General features: G+C 43.8%; 2 protein-coding genes across 2 annotated transcripts in view; one reads left to right on the top strand and one right to left on the bottom strand.

Moving 5' to 3' along the window:
* Positions 1-18,554, top strand: part of LOC308125812 (plexin-B2-like) — a 31,314-nt gene extending 12,760 nt beyond the window's left edge. Inside the window, exons 14-36 of the mRNA XM_080489813.1 lie at positions 307-455; positions 2,049-2,160; positions 3,136-3,272; positions 3,748-3,930; positions 4,926-5,019; positions 5,654-5,851; positions 6,360-6,539; positions 8,306-8,442; positions 8,994-9,094; positions 9,451-9,680; positions 11,003-11,184; positions 11,466-11,532; positions 12,115-12,261; positions 12,903-13,059; positions 13,867-13,967; positions 14,125-14,209; positions 14,547-14,698; positions 14,798-14,955; positions 16,004-16,151; positions 16,309-16,373; positions 16,479-16,554; positions 17,442-17,516; positions 17,814-18,554. Of these exons, the coding sequence (XP_080345939.1) occupies positions 307-455; positions 2,049-2,160; positions 3,136-3,272; positions 3,748-3,930; positions 4,926-5,019; positions 5,654-5,851; positions 6,360-6,539; positions 8,306-8,442; positions 8,994-9,094; positions 9,451-9,680; positions 11,003-11,184; positions 11,466-11,532; positions 12,115-12,261; positions 12,903-13,059; positions 13,867-13,967; positions 14,125-14,209; positions 14,547-14,698; positions 14,798-14,955; positions 16,004-16,151; positions 16,309-16,373; positions 16,479-16,554; positions 17,442-17,516; positions 17,814-17,918 (3,039 nt within the window). The 3' untranslated portion in view covers positions 17,919-18,554. The remainder of the gene's footprint in view (positions 1-306; positions 456-2,048; positions 2,161-3,135; positions 3,273-3,747; positions 3,931-4,925; positions 5,020-5,653; positions 5,852-6,359; positions 6,540-8,305; positions 8,443-8,993; positions 9,095-9,450; positions 9,681-11,002; positions 11,185-11,465; positions 11,533-12,114; positions 12,262-12,902; positions 13,060-13,866; positions 13,968-14,124; positions 14,210-14,546; positions 14,699-14,797; positions 14,956-16,003; positions 16,152-16,308; positions 16,374-16,478; positions 16,555-17,441; positions 17,517-17,813) is intronic.
* An 800-nt stretch (positions 18,555-19,354) lies between these two features.
* Positions 19,355-21,583, bottom strand: ccl20b (chemokine (C-C motif) ligand 20b). The gene is made up of 4 exons (XM_080489818.1): positions 21,306-21,583; positions 21,054-21,156; positions 19,979-20,053; positions 19,355-19,888 (listed from the first exon to the last, which is right to left on the bottom strand). Exons 1-4 carry the CDS (start codon positions 21,382-21,384, stop codon positions 19,822-19,824), a joined length of 324 nt encoding a protein of 107 aa, XP_080345944.1. The 5' UTR covers positions 21,385-21,583; the 3' UTR covers positions 19,355-19,821.

Below are 21,583 nucleotides of genomic sequence, written 5' to 3'. Positions count from 1 at the left end.
CTTTAGTTATTAAGACGTAAACCTTTAGAGAAAGTCAAGGTCCCCAGAGGAGCATTCACACTGACAATATTTGACCCTCTGACTTTTCCTTTGACGCCGATGTATGGCGTTGACATTTTTGCTTTTCAGTGACATGGATCAGCATTTACGTCTTGCTGACTATAAATCTGAATAATGAAATATTCAGTGTCTAGCACTTGATGAGTTAATCTATTAAAAAAAAAAAAAAGGCTAATTATTGAATCATGACAGCATTAGTAGCGTTTAGCTTTTTCACCGCCTCACACACTGTATCTCCCCATTCAGATCTTCCCTCGCTTTGGCCCCCTGGGGGGAGGCATCTCCATCACCATCCGTGGCTCCGACCTGGGCATCCATAAAGAAGACATTAAAAGCATCACTGTGGTCAGAGAGCCCTGCATCCTTCAGAAGGAAAAGTACTCTGCCTCCACTAGGTAATATCTGCACACGTACAATATGAGCATGCACAATCATGTACTCCGACCGCTCTAGGCTGGTGTTCAAACGTTCTATGGACACGTTTCAGACAAAGTGTTGTTTTGTGTACTTTGAAGATCTTTATCTGTCGTGAGGAGTTCTTCTTCTTTGCTCAAGGGAACCTGGCTGTGTATTTTAATCAGCTCATAATACCACAGTATTGATCTGTCGGTCTCCAGACGCAGGTTGATTTAGATACGGAGGCTTGGTTTAGAAAAAGGAGGAAGACTTCAGATAGTTTCTTTAGTAAACAGAAAACATCATTAATAAATGACTACATAACTAGTTGAAGGCTCACGTTCAAATTCCTTCTGCTGCGTCTCGAGGTTAAGCTGAAAACTTTACAGGTTAGAAGTTTGGGGTGGAAATCAGACTTGTGAATCTCTTACCCCTCAGACATTTGAACTGAATTTGAATCCGTGTAGACAAATAGAACACAATGGAGAATAGATAAACACGGTGGAGAGAAATCAATACAAATCTGCAAAGTAAATGAACAAAGGAAGAGCTACGATGGGAAAAAAGGAAATGGAGGAAAAATATAAAGGACTTCTCACTTCAAGGATAAATATCCTCCAGGTACCACGTTCTACTTTCAGGAGAGATGTTATATACCGATAAACCTCACTGCATTAACAGGACCCTGTTGTCTCACAAAGACGGGCCTATAAAGCCTTAATGAATATGTCTGTTTTTGCTACTTTTGGTAAATATCTCCAACTTTTAAAATGTACATATTATATGTATTATATTAGACAAAAAAAACCCTGAGGGGTAGAACTAGGAAAACGTATTGTGTTGCCAGCCGCTTTATTCAGCATTACTCAGCTGAACCTGCTTGGCTTGCCTGACCACCATAAAAACATGAACAGAATCCAGTTGGGTTCAGTCTGTTCAATGACTTCTACTTTTCTGTTATAAACTATTTTCTTTAATCAGCCTGATTTCACACTACATTCACAACCTTGTGAACAATTAATCTACCTGTTTAAAAAACAGTTGAGATGACTTAATTAGTGTTGGAAATTATATCCCAAAGGTTGCAGAAGTCAACATGTGACCCCGAGGTTTTGATCTCAGGGTAAATCTAATCGGGTAAAGTGAAACATGAGTGCTTTACCTTCCCTCATTAGCAGCTCTGTCATCCTGCTGAGCATTGCCCCGACGCCCCAGTGCAGCTACTGAGCGGCCAGCAGGTCAGACTGTGGTTGTTTTCAGCAGGTATGAATCTAACCTTGTGCATGAAGAGAGCCGGGGCCACTGTGAAATCACTAAATGAAGGTTACAAACCCAGTCTGGCAACTGCAAGAAACTGAAGCAACTCAATCACTGCCGTCATTTTTTAATTAAAAGTACAAGATATTGTCGAGATCCATTGTCTTCAATTTGATAAGCTCACCTCAGGGTTATAAAATACTGCAGTGGCCATTTTCCATTTCAATTTAGTGAGTAATTCATGAAATAATTATCAAAAGAATAATAAAAATGAACTGCTTGGTAGACGAGTGTCACTAAATGTATTTTATCATCCTCTTTCCGGTTGTGTTCAGTGTGGTGTGTGAGATTAGCCCTGTCGGTGCCCGTGGGTCGCACTGGGGTCAGGTGGAGGTGGAGGTCATCGGTGGGAAAAGAGGAACCTCCAGCATGTACTTCACCTACAGGGTAAGTATACACACTCTCACTCACAACTCCAGTATGAAGTAGTAGTAGTAGTACGACGTTTCACCTGGAAAAGGAAGACCCAAAGCGCTCAGTGAAGCCGTCGTCACGGTGTACCAATTCACTTTCCATCTTCTTTTTTTAGAATTTTCCCTTTTCTTCCAATACCTCCCGTCCGCCTTTACCCTCCTTACACTCACCAAACCTCCTGGCTGGTCGTCCTCTACCCCGAGCCGGCAGCTTCATCTGTAGCATCCATTACCCTACATAGTTATCTCTCCAACATACATGAACATATTTTCTCTCACTTTCCCCACACATGAGCTGTCCCCCAGCCGATACCTTATTCTTATCCCTGTCCATTCTGCCAGTGAAGATCTCAACAACCTCAGCTCTGCCACCTCCAGTTTGTCCTCCTGTCTCTTGCCCACTGCTTCCCTCTCTACACAATAAAGAACACAACCGTCTTACTACTAACGTTTTGACATTCCCTTTCTACCGAGCCGAGATCCTTCTATCACAAGACATGCCATCAACCGTCCAAATCTGACATTATGGTGTATTTATAAATAAAGCATCTGGGTGTATATTACGATTGTACCACACTGTTCAAGAAAGCCGGAGGGTGTACGCTTTCCTCTTTAACCAGATGTTGTGCAGCAGTCCCCCTTTACTTGCTGATGCTTTAACAGGCGACAGCGCAGCTTTTGAACTGGCTTTTCATATCTGTGGCTCCACTAAAGCTTCGCCGCAGGGCAGTGCTCCTCCTGTTTGCTCAGCATATTGAGCCAGATGTGATGTTTGCACGAGTCTGTGTCTGAATGGTTCTGACACTGTGTGTCTCGGGGTAAGTAGATCCAGGAGGGTGAGAGAAAATCGGGCCTGTTGATGAAGCTGTCGGTGGAATGAAGCTTGCAGGGAAAAAGTGAGCATGTATTGACGGTGTATCTGGTGACACCGCCTCTCCACCTTTACTAGGACCCGATTCCTGATGCAGTGACGCCTGCCCGATGTCCAAAAGCTGGGGGGACGCTCATTACAATCTCGGGGACGTTTCTGGAAACGGGCAGTAAGGAGGACGTAGAGGTTAACATCGGAGGGGTGGACTGCACTGTGTAAGGACTTCAGTTCTCAGTAATTGTCATTCACTCCAAAACAGCAATTCTGTTTGAACGCAGCCAGTCGATAGAGCTTCTGCTGATTCAGACATTGTGTCACATGCAAATTCTACAGTAAGCACACTTTGAAGCCCATAAATTGTTGTGTTTTTTGTCGAATTTATGAAGCAAAAATGGAACTGACCTTAACGTTGGTGCCATAAGCAGGAGGGATTTATTCCCATGCAATTTGCTTGTACATTTGGGACCGTGTGTTCTGACACTTTAGGCAGCGGCAACAGGAAAATAAGGAGCAAGAGAAGCAGCAAAGCCCAGATTTAACAAGCTGTCAGGCTGCTGCCGTGTTGGGCTCGACTGTATGGTGACCTTGTGTGACCCCCCACACCCCAACACCTCCACCCCACCCCACCACCCCGTCTCACTCCTTCAGCCTGTGACAGTGAGTGCTGAGCTGTGTCCTTGTCCTCGGCAGAGAGCACTTCGGGAAAAAGATCACCTGCAGGATCGGAGAGTACCGGGCGGATAAGGTGCCCACTGACCTTCTCCCCATCACCATGAAGTACGGAAGGAGTACCATAAAAACCTTCCCAAGTGCCTTCCAGTTCTGGGAAAACCCCGTGGTCCTGGACCACCACCCCAAAGGAAGCTTTGTCTGGTGAGTGACAAACAGCACTGCTTTTATTTTCCCCGCAGTCTGTACATCCAGATGAATGTGTCGAGGAAACTGTTCTATCGACTGTGAAGACATCTTGCTCACTACGTCTGCTGTGAAGTTATTCAGAGTGTGCCCAGTTTCAGTTTCAGTACGTGCCTAAAATATGCCACTTTAACGACAGACTGAAAAATCTGCTGTCATGAAATTTAAAACAAGCCTTCATTTCTACACAATTAACCTCAAATGTACGCTTGATGACTGTGGAGGGAAAAGTCAGTATCCAAAGAACATCACCTTTTCAGATAGTTTATTCTTGTGAAGTAATATCTATTCATGTGAGAAAGTTGATCAACAATTAGCGTTTTTTTTATATATATATATAATTTTTATTAGCTAATCTTAGATTTGACATGGTTATATATGGAAGCACCAGTACTCGTACAATTATGGTGTCTACATCATGACATCTCATTACATTAGTGATCCCGAGTCCACATTTCCCTAATCTCTAAAAAACAGATGTGTTGGGAGAAATGTAATTGAGATTGATGTGAATGAGAAATGGAGAGACGGGCCGACTTCCCTTTAGAAACTTTTCTCTTGTTTTAGCGTTTGAAGTTGAAAACGAGGTCAAACACGATGGTGTCGTCTGTGAGAACTTGGACAGTCGCAAAGGCACCTGCTTCTTCCTCAGCCCTTCAGATTCCTGTCTGAAACCTCGGCACGATTCCCAGCTATTTTATGTTTCTTAAGTAAGAGTTGTCCTCCCAAGATTTGCTGAATCTGCCGGTGTTTGTGTTTGCGGCGTACCTTCCACACTAGAAGTACACAAACTAGAACAACAAACTAATTTGTTTTCATCTCCAGTGAAAATTCCACCAGGTACAATTTACGATCATCTTTCTTCCCGTAGATCTCCCCATGAGTTTGTCTCCCTGTTTGTTTGTGTGTCTGGGAATGAATGTGTTTACATGTTTGATTTCTCCGTGTTTTAGCGGAGGGAGGAACATTGTGGTGACTGGCTCCGGTTTTGACCGGATCCAGACCGCTGTCATGAGAATCCAGGGGGACGACACCTCAGCTTATGAGGTTCCTACTCATTTTATTCATCAGCATCTCTGTCAACACATCCTCATTTTTCTTTTATTTCATTACTGTTCCTCTCAGCCGTCTCTTTTTGATGGTCTGCCTCTCCATCTGACACCCCCCCCCCCCCCCCCCCCCCCCCCCCCCTCACTGGAGGGCCACTGTTTGATTTCTCTGCATCTCACGAGCCCACGACTCCAGTAGTGATTCATTCAAGCTCTATGAAGCTCTACAGTAGCTGCAGCTTTCTGCTGTGCCCTCCGGGGAAGCTTCCACAGTGTGTAGGACGGTGGAGTTCAGCTGTCACACACACGTTGTCAGTCCTTTTCCCAAAACAATCAGCGACAGAGATATCTCCATCAGTTTAGCTCATCATAGGGATGTAAAGAAAGTCAGAGGAGGAGCGACTCGGTGCGATAATTCCACTATCTCCGATGCACAAAACCAGCTTCCCCCTCCACCTGGCTGGAGACTCACACATCCCTCCTACAATACAATACATTCATGCACTACTTTTACCCACCATGTGCCTTTTTTATATCTGTGATCATGTAAACACTACCACTTTATTTCCCTCACTCTTTTTTTCTTAAATGTCCTTTTTATGACACCTTCCTGTTCCTCTGATGCTGCGCAGACCGCCCACGAGAGGAACGACACGGTCATCCAATTTCAGTCTCCAGCAGTGAACGACTTCATGGGCCTGCATTTTCAAACCTTCATCCATCTGGACAACTATGTGAAGGAACTGAAGCCGTTCCACTACCACCCGAACCCCAGCTTCAACCCTCAGATCCAGAGTATCATCACTGAGACAAGCATCATCATCGTCACTGTGAGTGCGGGCCACGCCGACATTCCTGCGTGTGAAGGAATTAAGACAAATGGGATTATTATCCGACTTGATGCTGATTTGCAGTTGCTGCTCACATTTATCCCTTTTCAACCGCTCACATACCTTTAATGGTCGAGTTTTATTGCTCGTCACAATTATGGAAGCTTATCTGTCATTTATACTCAGTGGTATGGTTATTGGTATGTATATATATGGTATGCTTATTATACAAGTGCAAATCCACCAGCTAATATTTGCATTTATACATATTGCGATGCCAGGCCTGTGGGATTGACTGGAGCTCTGCCGAAAGTATCTTACAGAAGAAATTACTTAGAAGTGTGCTTACTATGACTATAATCTTAATATTTAATTACTTTTAGCTCTGATTGAAACAGTGGAGTGCAATCTTTTGCTCTCATCATCTGATGAATGGATGGTGGTTAATCGCTTCCCCATGTCGCTCAGTCGTGTCACTTTGAGCCTCGCCGTCGCTCTTTCCCCGCAGGGTCGAGGTTTCTCCAGAGCTATGACGGCCAGAGAGGCTCAAGCGTTTGTGGGCGACGTTCAGTGTGTGGTCAACACTCTTCAGGATGACCGGCTGTTCCTGGAACCACCGTCCACAACGCCCAGTGCCGGATCCAGACGGCAACACAGAGACACTCGACCCGAGCAGCTGGAACTAATGGTCAGACCAGACAAACATCCAGACAATACACCATAGTAGAGAGACACTCCCTCGGTAGCCTGAGTATGGAACCAGATTTTACCTGCAGCTAAAGTGTTACTGGAATAAAAGTAGGCATGCGGACAACAGAGGTTTAGATATAAAAAGGTCAAAAGTTTCCAAAACCCCTATGATCAGATATAACGGTATCACATTATTATTATTTCATATATTAATCCACATACAGACTTTTACTGTTCCTACTTTTCCTGGAACTGTTTTCTAACATCAACTGACATTTGTTTTTTAAGAATTAAATCAGAAAATGTGTTTTTAGTTTATTTTCATTCAAGATTCAAAGATTCAAAGTGTTTATTGTCACGTGTACAGTAAAGAAACGTGTTTTCCTACAATGAAATTCTTACTTTACTGCCCACACTGAACGCCACATAATTTAAAAACTATAATAAACTTAAGCAGTAGAAATATAAACCTATACATTAAACTATGCAAAAATACAAGCGATATATACAGTTTAAGGTGGAAGTGAAAAAGCTCCAGTCTGTACATAAAGGTGAGAGGTCGTCAGCAGTAGGTGGGACAGATGTGAACTGGACACGAGTGCATCTAAAGTGCATATACAGTATAGAAGCTGTGTACATTCAGTGTAAACGAGAGGTATGGGGGGCATGAATAGTCTGCTGGACTCCTGTCAGCTGTTTAGGAATCTGATCGAGGGAAAGGAAGAGTTCTTGAGTCTGGTGGGACAGTGGTTGGACATTCTCATGATATTGAAGTGACATCTTCCCCACAATTATGTCTATTAAATACTAACATCCCTAGAAGGAGAAAAGAAAACGTGTTTTTTAGAATCCAAACTACTAAAAGATGGTTGAAACCAAAAGGTTTTCAAAACTGTGGGGGAATGAGACCCGGCCTCGCAGACCTCAAATCACACAGTCTCCTTTTGTTTAATGCCAGAACCCCCGATGTTTTTTACATCGTCAGATCTTTTTATTGTCCATCGGGATAACTCCATGTCCCTTCATCATTTTTATAAGTTCTTCACAGGTTAGGTTGTGAAAATTGCAATTTTCAACAAAAGCTAATAACTGCATTTGGTGAGTGAAAAGTAGATTATGTACCTCAGAAATCTATTCAAATAGAAGTATTAAAAAAAAGAAAAGGATTTCCAATGTGTATTTGTCATGTTGCTTGACTACTTTCAGCATCGCAGAGTTATACACTGACATGTAAATCACAGCATGCATTCTGAGTCTTTACTGCATGTCTCTGGACATGTCCCATGTCCTCCGGACATTTTGAGACTTTTCTTTTCACTGGTTCAACAGTTTCCGTGTACCGACAGGCTTTAACGACATTCAATGATATCCGAGCCACAAATGTGATGAACACTGTACTACCTCTACCTGTCAGTGAGAGATTGTTTTATTTCTGTGGCAGAGAGCTGCATAAAGGAGCAACACCACCAGACTAACAATAGGACGAGATACCTACTGAGAGGAAGTCGGATTATGACGTGTCAGACTCGGTACCTCTAAGCATTTATCTAGTTCTAGTGGTCCTACAAACTTCAGCATACTTTCAAAAAAATACTGCAAGCTTCTCTCCAGCTGCTTTAGGTGAGCTGCACGCAATTATTCAGATTCTGTCCACATCCTCTCTCCAACTCTGTCCGATCCTGACGAGTGGCACCTCCCAAAATGTGTCTCCGGCTGAAATGAGGAAGTGCAAAACAAGACCTTCTACTATGTGTTTATCCACAGATAAAGTTTGGGAGAGGGGAGTGGGTGGTCGGCTCCGTGCAATACGAGAAGAAGAATGACTTGCCCCGCTACATCATCATCCCTGCTGTCATTGTGCCCATGCTGCTCATCATCGTCATCTCGCTCTACTGCTACAGGTGAAGTTCAGGTCAACTCTATGCTCTGTTGGCGTTCAGAAATATGACTTTCATACCTCGACAAATTCATTATTTTGAGATGTTTTTTGGCATATTTGCTTTCAGTATTTGAAGTGACATTAATTTGAAATTGTATGAATAACCTGGCTTCCTTCTATGATAAATTGGGGATTGACAATTTTTCCAAGGAAAAAGGGTGTGAGACCCCCTTTATCCTCCCAATCTGTGATTTACCCCGGAGCTCATGCAAAGTCAAATTCAAGCCTCGGTCAAACTTTACAGCTGAATTGTCATCCAGAGAAGTACTCCCACATTCACAGAGGAATACAGGCCTGACAGGACACTCCTATGGAAGTGTGACAAACACTTTGCCGCCAAGTTATCCGCCAATTCGGCAGTTTATTTTCTCTCACAATCAAGCATGTAGTCTATAAAGGAAAAAACAAAACCAAAACACGTTGGATAGAATTAAAAAAAAAAAAAGAAGTGATGCCTCCATCTCGTCTGGCTTTGTTGACGTGTGGTTGTTTGTTTGTTGTTTGTTTGTTCAGGAGGAAGAGTCAACAGGCAGAGAGGGAGTACGAGAAGGTGAAACACCAGCTGGAGAACCTGGAGGAGCGCATACGAGACCGCAACAAGAAAGAATTCACAGGTACCGACAGTGCAAAGAAAACCTCCACCATACTGCTAATGTCCCTCAAAGGATCCATGTTTCTAAGAGGCTTAAAGGTAATGAAGTGCTTTAAAGCTCTGATTCCATTTTTTGGTGTATTGTCCTGCAGGGAATTAAATCCGTTCTCACGCGTAGCGTCACGTTATGATCGTTCCAGGGAGCAAATCTGCAGTGACAGTAATAGAACACAACATTTCTCCCTGGAAATGATTTATTGGCAATGCTCTCTGCCCTGCTCATCTTCCCGGTGGAGAGAGGGGAGCAATGTGAACGTGACAAAAGTTGCTTTGTAAGAAGAAAAGGAGGCGGTTTTGATTTGAGTTTCTGTTTTACAGACTTGATGATTGAGATGGAGGACCACACCAACAACCCGAGCGAAGGCAGAATACCCTTCCTGGACTACAAGAACTACACAGACAGAGTCTTTTTCCTACTTTTAAAGGATGGAGCCAGTGATGTGATGGTCACTGGGAAGCTGGACATCCCCGAGGCTCGGAGAGCCACTGTGACCCGGGCTCTCAACCGGTTCTCCAACCTGCTCAACTCCAAGACGTTCCTCATCAATGTAATGACACTGCACCTAATACACCGACGTTACCTGATACTATCATGTGTTTACAAGCGTGTAATGAATAGACTGAAGCGCATTACTTCTTAAACCAGTCTGGTGTCACACTAGCAGCAGAACTCCAGGGATGTCAGTCCACCACTTTCGACCACACTGAGATTTCTCAGCAACTTTAGCATGGATGGCCGTGAAGTTTTATGGCGACAATTCTAAGTCCGGGATGATGTACGAAGTTTGGTGATCCCCTGACTTTTCCTGTTACACACCCAGCAGGTTGACACTTGTGAATCGGAGTGAAATATCGACAACTGGTAGATGGATTGCTTTAAAATTGGGTACCGACGTCCCTTTGTCCCATGAGGTGCTTTGCAAAAGCTTTGCTCCGGCACCGTAACCGGATCAAAATTCTGTCATGGTTCCGGGAGGGCAGACCCAAGATGCAGAACACACGAGACCACGTTTGTTAGATAGGTGAAAAATATCAAAAGTTCATTAAACAAGGGGGAATCCTTCAGCTCCCAGACAACGACTGCAGAGAAGCTCCTCCACGGTGTCGGATGGGAGAGGATGGGAGAGGATGGGAGAGGATGGGAGAGGTTGGCGAGGTCCGGGAGTGCACAGGAAAACAGGAACTGTTGGGAGCTCAGGTATCATCACCAGGGGACAAAACTCTGAAGAGAGCGCTGGCACAGATGACTATCCTCACAGGAGTACAGACTGGCGACGACCACTGGCAGCTCCAGGCTTTTAAGGGCGGAGCCTCTGATGAGCCACAGGTGGAACGAGTTCTCCTCCCCCACGGCTGCTCCTGCTCTGCTGTCACAATGCGAGGGGGAGGAAGGAACACCTCACACAGAACAGAAAGACAACACTCACCAAAACAAACACAAAACATAAAACATATAACTGCCAGGACCGGACCCACCGGATCCTGACAAATCCTTTCTCCATCAGTATTGTTAGTTTATGACCAAATATCTGCCAAAGGATCGATGATGGTTGATATTTCCATTAGCATCAGCTTAATCTGCAAACGCTTGCATGCCATGACTAAATTAGACTGAAAACAGTGAAGATCATGTGACCTAAACATTATGCGGTTGTTAATATGGCAGCGTGACAGTGTGTCTGTGAAGGCGCTCCATTTAACGCTCCTATTAATCGCAATTTATCCTAAATATAATAGATAAATAACATTATCATACAATCTTTTTTCCATATAATCTGTTTTAATTGTGATCATTTTGGCCTACAGTTAAAAAAGTGTGTGTGTGTGTGTGTGTGTGTGTGTGTGTGTGTGTGTGTGTGTGTGTGTGCAGTTTATCCACACCCTGGAGCGCAGTCAGGACTTCGGTACCAGAGCCAAGGTGTACTTTGCCTCCCTGCTGACCGTGGCTCTGCACGGGAAGCTGGACTACTACACCGACATCATGAGGACCCTGTTGGTGGAGCTGATGGAGGACTACGTCCGCAGCAGGAACCCCAAACTTATGCTGCGCAGGTGAGCCAGCACCGAGCTGCCGCCGCCGCTTCCCAGCAGACGCTGCTCCGTTCCAGTCTGGCAAAGCGCTGACGCAGCAAAATGTTCAATACTACAGAACGTATCGTGGATCTTTTGGTATTAAAGCAGTTTAAAAGTGTCAAACAAAAGTTCAACAGACATCCATTTATAAAGAATTTCCAATGTTTGTTTCTTTGTTTGTTTCTTTGTTTGTTGATTGTGTCAAGGTCAAGTCAAGCCATGTGTAATGTTAAAAGCTTGTCATGTGTTGTGTTTTTCAGGTCAGAGACAGTGGTGGAGAGGATGCTGTGTAACTGGATGTCGATCTGCCTTTATCGGTTTTTGAAGGTAACAAAGGAATTTGATCACTTCAAGCGCCTCCGAACAGGATCCAGGAGCTCCACTTAGTATAATCCAACCATCAATAAGTCAACAAATGTGTATTTTTGGGAGCTATTTTTTAATGCGGAATACAAAAGAAATTCATGCTATTCGATGCTTGATTGTGTTTCATAGTAAATATAATATTTTTTTTACTATATTTTGGATAAAGAAGGGAGTCTGCTGCTTGTAGTGCTGTTTGTCTTTCACTGAACAAATTGAGTCTGGAGTTGTCCTGGGATTCATTTTAAAATGCGATCAACAGTGAATCCACATTATTACTGAAATAGAAAATGTGTTTAATTACAAGCTTGATCATTGAACTGTGAGGATTATTTATAGATTTCTCCCTTTAGTACTTCTGTTGATGGTGTGAATTTATTTGCCTTCTAAAGCTGCTAATCACAACAATTAGCTTCTTGACAACTTAGAAATGGCTTTGTGTGTGTGTGTGTGTGTGTGTGTGTGTGTGTGTGTGTGTGTGTGTGTGTGTGTGTGTGTGTGTGTGTGCGTATGTGTGTGTGTGTGTGTTTCTGTCCTTGGTAACAGGACTCTGCAGGCGAGCCCTTGTACAAACTGTTCGGCGCCATCAAGCACCAGATTGAGAAAGGGCCTGTGGACGCCAGAGTGAAGAAAGCCAAGTACACCCTCAGTGACACCGGCCTGTTGGGTGACCACGTGGAGTACTCTGTCCTGGTGAGACACAGTTCATTCCCACTAAGCGTTGGTCTTTAGCCGGCCATGGTAAGATGTTCTGTTTGGTGTCACCATGGTGTTGGTGTGTGTGCTCGCAGAGTGAAGCTTGGTATGTGTGGGTGGGTTGGTGTGAGAAAATACTAGGTGGTGTGGTAGAGTAAATAAACCTGGTGAGTGTGCATCTGGTTTGGTACTTTTGGAATATGTACTTTGATGGTTTGTCTCGAAATGGTTCAACATTTTTCTGGAAGAATTTCTTGCAACATCTGACATTAAAAATGAAAGTTCATGGATGCTGCATGTTGTCTTCGCTTCTATAGGGTAAGTTTCACCGATATGTGTGGAAGCTGGGAGCTGCAGGTCACTTGGACTTTAAAATACAATATTTGTCTTTTTGCCGTGTGAAATACCTTCAATCCACATGAGACAGATTAAAACAGCTGTGCATCTGCAGGAATACGCTCAGGAAATTCTCTAAACCAGTTCGACCACCAGAGTCTGTTCCTTTCAGATGGGAGACTCCAAAGCATCACATTGAATATCCAGACATGTTTAAACACTGGGACACTAGGACATGTAATTGCACCTGACGTTTCCATGCAGTCTCTGGTTCGGTGTTTCTCTGCATGTGTGTTTGTTAGACTTTGCAGGTGCTGGTTCAAGGCGGGGGTCCGGAGGTCACGCCCGTCAAGGTGCTGACCTGCGACACCGTCTCACAAGTGAAAGAGAAGATTATCCAGCAAATGTACAGGAGCCTGCCGTATTCCCTCCGGCCCAAGGTCGGCAGTGTCACTCTGGGTGAGTTAATGGAGACCACATGTGAAGCAAAAACATCTCATACTAATGATCGATGTAACACTTACACATTGTGGTTTAGATGTCAATATGTAGGCTTTTCTTCAACTGGACTTAGTTTAGAGAGGAACCAGAAAGGTGTTTGTCGAAGCAAGGAATGGATATTTCATTTTAACATCACTCAGACACGTTGAAAGGATAAAATACAATAGAATAGAATAGAATGCCTTTTATTGTCACATGTACAGGTACAGTGAGATTAAAAACAACTCCAGTGACAGTGCAGCAGTCAAAAAGGGCAGAATATAGTGCAAGAAGGAGGGTGGGGGGTGTAGGGGGTAAGGTGCACGGTCCAGTCCTGTGAACGGTACAGAGGGTATTTACAGGGGTACAAAGTGTATTTACAGGAGTACGGAGTACAGAGTGTATTTACAGGATAATAAGAACTATAAAAAAAATTATATTGCACATTATGAGGTAGTCCTGTAAGTAAAGTAAAGTGAAGTCAGTGCATACAGGAGTTCACAGTGGTTCTGGCTTTGGGGAAAAAACTGTTTTTGAATCTGTTCGTTTTTGATCTCATGACCCTGTAAATGTAAATGACCCTAAAATAGTGCATAACAATCAGTGTCACAGTTATGACAGTCCCAATCTATGTGTTTGAATTCTAATCAGTGAAAAACACAAGAATGTCCCTCATTCAAAGAAAGATAACACCTTGGTGTGTGTTGGAGGAGTTCAGGAGGCTTGGTTGAGTCCCATGAGAGAGGCGCTCCACCTTCACACTTTCTCCTCCTGCCTTCACCACAGAGTGGCGCCCTGGGCCCACGGGGCAGATTCTCTCAGATCTGGACCGGACGTCCCAGAAGGAAGGGAGGTGGAAACGCATCAACACTCTGGCGCACTACAACGTAAGTACTGTCAGAATGTACCTCCATGGTGAAACGTGCTCAAAGAGAAGGAGACGGAACATAGCAAGAAGGATCTGAGGAGGTCGATGGGAACTAAAGAAGAGTGTGTGTGTGTGTGTGTGTGTGTGTGTGTGTGTGTGTGTGTGTGTGTTTTCAGGTGCGAGATAACGACACACTGATTTTGTCCAGAGAGCCACACACACAACAGGACTACGAGCAGAACCAGGGAAACCATGACGAGCGTACGTGTCCTCATAACGTCCCGATCGACAGTGAGACACTTTATACACCCAAACCAACCCACATCCTACTCAGAGGATGTATCAGTCAATCCCCCCCACTCTCATTCAGCACGCTCATACGTGTTTAAACTAAAGTTCGCTTTGACACGGAGCAGAGAAAGACCGACTCTTTTCTCCCTCCTCTTTATTCACACATCCGAACTGCTGACCGCCAACCGAATCGTCGCAGATATTTCCTCCGCATTCAAATTCCGCCGACAAATGTTTCATCATCTGAATCTGACGTGCATGAATAAACAATTATTAGAAGACAGTTTGTTTCCTTTCTCTTCAGCAGGAAATGCTCTGTTAGGAGACGACAGCGTGTTTCACTTGGTGAGGCCGGCGGACGAACCGGACGAGACCGAGTGGAACCGGGGAAGCATGAGGGACAAGTCCATGACCAAAGCTCTGACGGAGATCTATCTGATGCGACTCCTGTCTCTCAAGGTCCGACATTCATTCATTCATTCATTCATTAATGAATGGGGCAGTTTCTGGCTGCACTCCGTCTCTGCCCTGTCTCCCATTATGTGTGTCCTCCTCCAGGGAACGCTGCTGCGCTTTGTGGATGACTTCTTCCGCGGTGTGCTGTGCTCGGGGGCAGTGGTCCCACCGGCCGTCAAATATTTCTTTGACTTCCTGGATGAGCAAGCGCAGAAACACCATGTGGACGAGGAGACCATTCATATCTGGAAGACTAACAGGTAACATGGTGTGACGATTCCACTCGTTGGGATGCTGCGTCTTTATTCTTTATGGAGACGTTAAGGCAGAGTTTAGACAAAATCAAAACTCACTTAGAAACTGAAGTTACTTTCAGATATATTTCCACGTGAAATTTAGAAAAATTGAGAGTAATGATATTTAAGGAAAAAGCAAACCAAAGATGTTGTTTGCTTCAACCACTCTACGTACAGTTAATGTGACATCTCTTAAATCAAGAATAATCAAAGCTTTGATGTGATGAGTCATCGGACGACTAAAGAAGAAAAACTAATTTATGTGTATTTTATTGGCCGTTTTGCAACTATTACCCATTTTAATGAGATTTTGGATTTTTTTAAATATCAATTTGGATTTTAACATTTACAATACCTGCACAAACACTAAGTGATTAGTCATTTTTCCTGAATTGCCATTTTTTAATCCATCATATTTAGTTGTTTACAACACATCTGCTCTTCCTTCAAATCATCACAGCAATTCCATTTTTCAACTTCACAATAACAACCAACCAACAAGCTCTGGGGCCTCAGAGTCTCCGTCATATTTAAAAGTATTTCTTAGTGTGAAAAAGACCTTTTTAAAATGTTTTTTTTCCCCTTTAATTATGATTTGGTGCTTGTGCTTGTTATTTCTTTGCTGATGGATCCTAACAGCCGTTAACAATAAAATAAACATCCAGAATTATGGCGAAGAACCAGAAATTACAACTCTGTGTGAGGCGAAACAAAACGATTTTTATTTGAGCTGCGGTATTTCTCTGAGAGGTCGGTGTCACATGAACTAGTGAAATAAACTGACAGTCAGCAGTATTGTTCTTAACTAACTGACACCTTCAAATAAAGCTTTCCTCCAGCCCCGTTATTATCCTCTAATTCACTCAACCGCCCCTCAGGCAAGTGCTCTCATACGTGGAAGGCTTTGTTTGACTCAACTGAATTCACACATGTGATCTGGCTGATGAGATTGTCCTCAGCCGATGACAACAGTAATGATGGAGGGATTTCTTTCCCTGCCTCGCCCGTACAGCCTCCCACTGCTTTTCTGGGTGAACATCCTGAAGAATCCCCACTTCATCTTTGACGTCCATGTCTCTGAAGTGGTGGACGCCTCGCTCTCTGTCATCGCCCAGACTTTCATGGACGCCTGCAACAAGAGCGAGCCCAAACTGAGCCAGGTGAGCGGAATTGAATGGACGGAGGAGGAGGGGGGGGGGGGGGGGGGGGGGGGGTGTTCAATGGGAGGTAAAACGTAGTGAGAAGAGGGATGTCAGAGGTCGCTGTATCTGAAGTAGCATGGTTCCCACTTGCTGTGCATCAACTCCTCACCTGCAGGACTCGCCAAGTAACCAACTACTCTACGCGAAGGAGATCTCCACCTACAAGAAGATGGTGGACGAGTACGTACTGTCACCAGCTTACATCATGCAGCGGTGATCACGTCTTGACCGCTCAGTGTGTGTGTGTGTGTGTGTGTGTGTGTGTGTGTGTGTATGTGTTTGCAGTTACTACAAGGGCATCAGGCAGATGGTCCCCGTCAGTGAGCAGGACATGAACACCCATTTGGCAGAAGTGTCGGGGGTGAGAATGACCTCTTATCTCCTCTGCCGTTTAGTTTGTATTAAGGTGCATTGCATCGCTCCAGTCTGTGGTACATTTTGTGACCTCCCCGTTCACCTACGCAGTTCTACAGAGTAAAGTTACTTGGAAGCTTAAGCTTTGAACCTCCCATTGTGAGCATGGAGTATTTTTACGCCAGATTTGTTGCTGAAATGCATCTTGGGCAGTTTAGTTCGATGCTCACAGCCACGGTACAGCATCAAATATGTCTGTAAATAAATGTTTAACCGAAGAAAAGAAAACAGCAGCCCAGATGATGTCATTCCATTATTGCCTATGTGTTGTGGGCCTCGATGGAAAGAGAATATTACAGATAATTGGGAGACTTTGGGGCAGAAAAGGACACAAGTATGTTCTGTTTCCTCTTCTTTTCAATATTGGGGGAGAGTCTTTACAGCACATAATAAAAAAGAAAAGAAAGATGAGATGGAAAAAAGTGTTAATGCAGCATATGCTATTAAAACCTTTGGGTGTAACGACCGCTCCATGTAAGTTTTATATAGAAGAAAGAAATAGAGGGCGATGACTCTTTTAGCAAACACTGGTTGAGCTTCATTGTCGGTGAAATAAAAAAAGAACAGCTCAATAAATGTACATAGTTTAATCGTAGGCATGTGACTAATCGAGATTTCTGCAATATGAAATATTTTGTGAAAATCGAAATGATTTCGTCTAACTTGTGTGTGATTTGTAATCCTCACAGCGGTTTGTTTGTTTTTAAGAATCTCTCTGCTGCCTCGATTAGCAGAGAATTATCCTTCACACGCACTTCATTCTCAGCTGTGTGTCGGTTCATCGTTTGCTGACGGTGCATGTTTAACCTTTAAATTGTTGTGGATGTTTTCCAGTCTCACACAGACAGACTGAACACACAAGTGGCTCTCCACCAGCTTTACCAGTACGTCAGCAAATACTGCGATGGGGTAAGAAGCCCTTCTCCTTCCTGTCACACCCACAGGAGGCTAGCCCACTGAATGCACTAGTGCCCACTATATTATTGCTTTTGTGAGGGATAAACAAAACCTAATGAACAAGTTGGAGAGACGAGTGGGGCTGTCAGTCTCCCCCCAGTGGGCTGGTAAACAATAACAGCTTATATGACATGACTGCTGATGTCAAATAACACCACCCCCTCCCTCACTCCCCGCCCGGTGCTTCCTCTCCCTCCACCACCTCCTCGTCTCCGTGCTTCCCTCTGACATCACATCTCCACCTTTCAGATCATTGCGTCTCTGGACGAGGACCCTGCTGCCCAGAGTGAACAGCTGACCCTGCGGCTACTGCAGATCGTCACCGCCATGGAAAACAAAGTGACTGATCTGTAACCCACTGAGCAGAGGGAGAAGGAGAGGGAGAGGGGGAGCGATGGGGGAAAGAGGGGTTTCGCCAGTGACAAGAGGGGCTTATTCCTTTTCCACCGAAAACAAAACATGAAAATAAGGAAACGTGAAAAGGAAGTGGCGTGGGCAGGTATATTGTACAACTTGATCCCAGAACAATTTTCTTTTTTGTGAAGTAACAGGAACTAATGAAATGCAGATAGAGGGCAATAAAATGATGGGTTACCCCGTCATAGGTACGTCTGCACACTCACTCACTCACTGAATATTTCTCCCACAATGCAGTGCGACATACCTCACTCTGAATTAAGCCCTTCCGTGGAGCACCGGCAAAGGAGATAATCAGATGTTCAATTTTTCTCCGTTTAGAAAAGGTTTTAAGAGTTGTATTATATATTCTTTTATTGTGCAGTCTTTATGCAGAAAGCTTTATTAGGAAAGAAATAGATCTTTTTAAATTCATACCTACCTATATACCTGCACAGTGTTGTGTTAGTTGGGTGCTGTTGCGCGTGTTCTCCTCTTGATGGCACTCAAGTATTGTATAGTGTTCTACACCGCAGCAGTTTGTGTGTTCATGTGAATAAAGAACATCCTCCAGAAGAGGTGTCGTTGATATGTACGCATTGAGGACTTGTTTCTGCTCACACACCTTAACAAGAAGCGTGAGATTCAGTGTTTCCTCTGCATTCATGAAGGAGTGGCGAGCTGCTGAGGCCAGCTGAAGGCGGCTGAAGCCGGCTGAGGCCAGCTGAAGGCGGCTGAAGCCGGCTGAGGCCAGCTGAAGTAGCAGCAGCTTCATTGCACTGCACAGTTTTAGGCAGCGAGCCTCCAGGCGTCATTTGGACGGTCAATCTTGGAAAAAGACGCCCAAGAAAGTAGTGGGTACTGTCTACAATCCGTGTACAGTCGAACTTCGGAGGAGTGGAATCGTCTTGATGAGCGGACAGCCTCTTTGCAGCGCGGCGCTGCTGGGAAGTTCACTTCAGTCGAACATCAGGCCCGTGGGTCGAAACCCGCCGCTAAAGGCTCCAATCCGGCCCCACAAACACCAAGCAAGGTGGTTTCATAGGATTTCGAGGATTTTCTATACATTTCACTGTGTTTTGGATCAGAATGTTGATGAGATGTTTCAGTCCTAATTGTTTGATATTTCAAAGTTATCGACAGTTTAATAACGCACACTGTGCGCCACAACAAGAAGCACTTTCAAGTGTAAATTTAAAAGCTATTAAGACACTATTTTACTGGTCCGGCCCACTCCAGAGGAAACTGGACTGTATGTGGCCCCTGAAGGCAAATTTGATTTAGTATTTAATTTTTATTCATCTGTGTATATATTGTATACATCTTCATATTGGTTCAGTTATGTGCTTTTAAATAAGTATGTTCAATCAACTCAATCAACTCAAAGACGTCCTGGCTGTTATTTTTCCTTTATTAGGATATTGTTGTTGTTATTATTATTATAATAACATTTCACATTCCACCGCATCACAGTGTACAGACGAGTTCATACCAACACTTTGACAAATATTCACATCACAGAAGGGTCATCTCTCTGAAAAACAGTTTCATGTTTGAGCTCACTGAGAAACCAGCGAGGCCCGGCGTTCGTAGGGGCGTCATCTCGACAACGACAGTAATTCAACCTCAACCGACAAAAAAAAATCCAAAATAAACTCAAATGTAGTGACGACCACACCTGTGGGTTTCCTCCAAGTCAGGAATATTACACTTTTCTGTTTATAAAACAGAACAAATGTGAATAAAATTCACACAAAGGTCCCCTTTTTTTTTAAATAGTATATACACATAAAATGAACAGCAGAAGGGGAAGCATTTCTATTGGAATATTAATCTGAGCTGCGTCAGATGTCAGTGGGAGTCATGCTGACATGGAGGCGTCTTTAGTTTCTTTTTGGAGGAACCGGGCGGCATTTTTCTTCCTGTTTCTGCAAAGAGGGTGAAAGAAGAATGAGCCAAAGGGGAAAAAACCTCACAGGAGCTGCAAACTGAGGCAGAGGAGCGGTGCTGATACTCACTCCATGCACTGGATGGCCCTCTGGGTTGCTTTGGAGGCCGGGTCTGCACACAGAAACCTGCCCCGGATCCTGAAGCTGCAGAAAGATCGGGCCACGGTTACTTTAACTATTAACCCCAGGGTGTGTTAAACTACAACTTTGCTCTTTTCTTTAACAACCAGTGAATCTGAGTTCGACACACAAACCTCCACGCGTGTCACTTTCTGTCATCTGCCACCATTTTTAACTGAGTTATGAAAATCCTCACAGATTTGGTCCCTGCATTTAATTAAGAAGAGCTGCCGTCACTCAGATATAACAAATATCCACACCCTTTAACCATCGATAAAACACTAAAAAATACTGTGAGTAAAAGGATTTTCAAATACGTCTTAATGACTCTTTTGTATAATAAAGGCCTGTTGAAGCAATTAAACTGTCAAGAATGTAAGATGTGTTCTCTAATTTAGACAAATTCTCAATGACATTAAATAAAATATTAGATTTTTACAGTATTTATTGTATGAAAGTGACCTGTATATGACTAACTACAAGCATTTGACAAATAGTTTAACACTTCTAAAGCACTTTTTATTTTTTAATAAATGGCATTTATCATTAAAGTTTGTTTAGTCATATAAGATGATCTTTAATGCACTTCCAATTAAGAAACCTTTTTAAAATGTCTGACTTTAATTCAGTCAGTTTTATGTGGAAGCACTTGGTCGCTTCCACAAATCAAAACCATCTTTTTTATTTTTAATATTTTTTAACTTCAAACAGGAACAAAATAATCTTTTAGCTCTACTAACTGTGCTCTTATCAGCCACTTGCAGAGGATTTCAAGAGTCTCCACATAGTAAAAACACCACATGATGTCACAGTTATGCAGTTATTAACGGTGTAAATGTTTAAAACAAAATTTTTCATGTTTTTTTTTTATTTTTTTAAAACCTAATGCAGCCCAATAGAAGCTTTTCCTAAAGGTTTTCCTCTCTAACGCTACTCACTAGAATCATGCTTGTTGCAGGACGCCCTGTTAATAATTACAGAGTCACACTAACTTTTCCATGTTGAGAAGGAGACTTTAACTCACATGACGGCTTCGATGTCACATGACTTGTTGATGCTCTGCAGCGAATAGTCCAGGAGTCTCATGCAGGATATCTTGTGGCGGATGTAGTTCAGACAGCAGCGGGCTGGAGACACACACACACACACACACACACACACACACATTTACCTGGCGTCAAATCAACTTCTCTAGTGTGTGTGTGTGTGTGTGTGTGTGTGTGTGTGTGTGTGTGTGTGTGTGTGTGTGTGTGTGTGTGTGAGAGTCGGGACTCACCTGACTGCGTGCTGTCGATGAACGTGCCGAGGATGAGGAGGGAGCTCAGAGCCACCAGACACATCTGTCTGCTCATCATGGTTTGGGCGTGTGCGAGTGTGTGCGAGTGTGTGAGAGTGTGTGTGAGAGTGTGTGTGAGGTGTCGAAGCGCCTGGAGGCAGTCAGTGAGAGTGTGTGAGAGTGTGTGTGAGGTGTTGAAGCGCCTGGAGGCAGTCAGTGAGAGTGTGTGTGAGAGTGTGTGTGAGGTGTCGAAGCGCCTGGAGGCAGTCAGTGAGAGT

The sequence above is a fragment of the Lipophrys pholis genome (genome assembly GCF_963383615.2).
Source record: "Lipophrys pholis genome assembly, chromosome: 20".
NCBI classification, from domain to species: Eukaryota; Metazoa; Chordata; class Actinopteri; order Blenniiformes; family Blenniidae; genus Lipophrys; species Lipophrys pholis.
The sequence above is the reverse complement of the archived record's forward strand: the minus strand, read 5'-3'. Positions and strand labels throughout refer to the sequence as shown.

Bases quoted from the DNA above. Each gene is read 5' to 3' on its own strand.
- ccl20b (XM_080489818.1), bottom strand. From the start codon at position 21,384: ATGATGAGCAGACAGATGTGTCTGGTGGCTCTGAGCTCCCTCCTCATC. The intron at 21,157-21,305 runs GTGAGTCCCGAC...GTGTGTCTCCAG, and splicing joins CATCGACAGCACGCAGTCAG to CCCGCTGCTGTCTGAACTAC. The intron at 19,889-19,978 runs GTGAGTATCAGC...CCCTCTTTGCAG, and splicing joins AGGGCCATCCAGTGCATGGA to AAACAGGAAGAAAAATGCCG.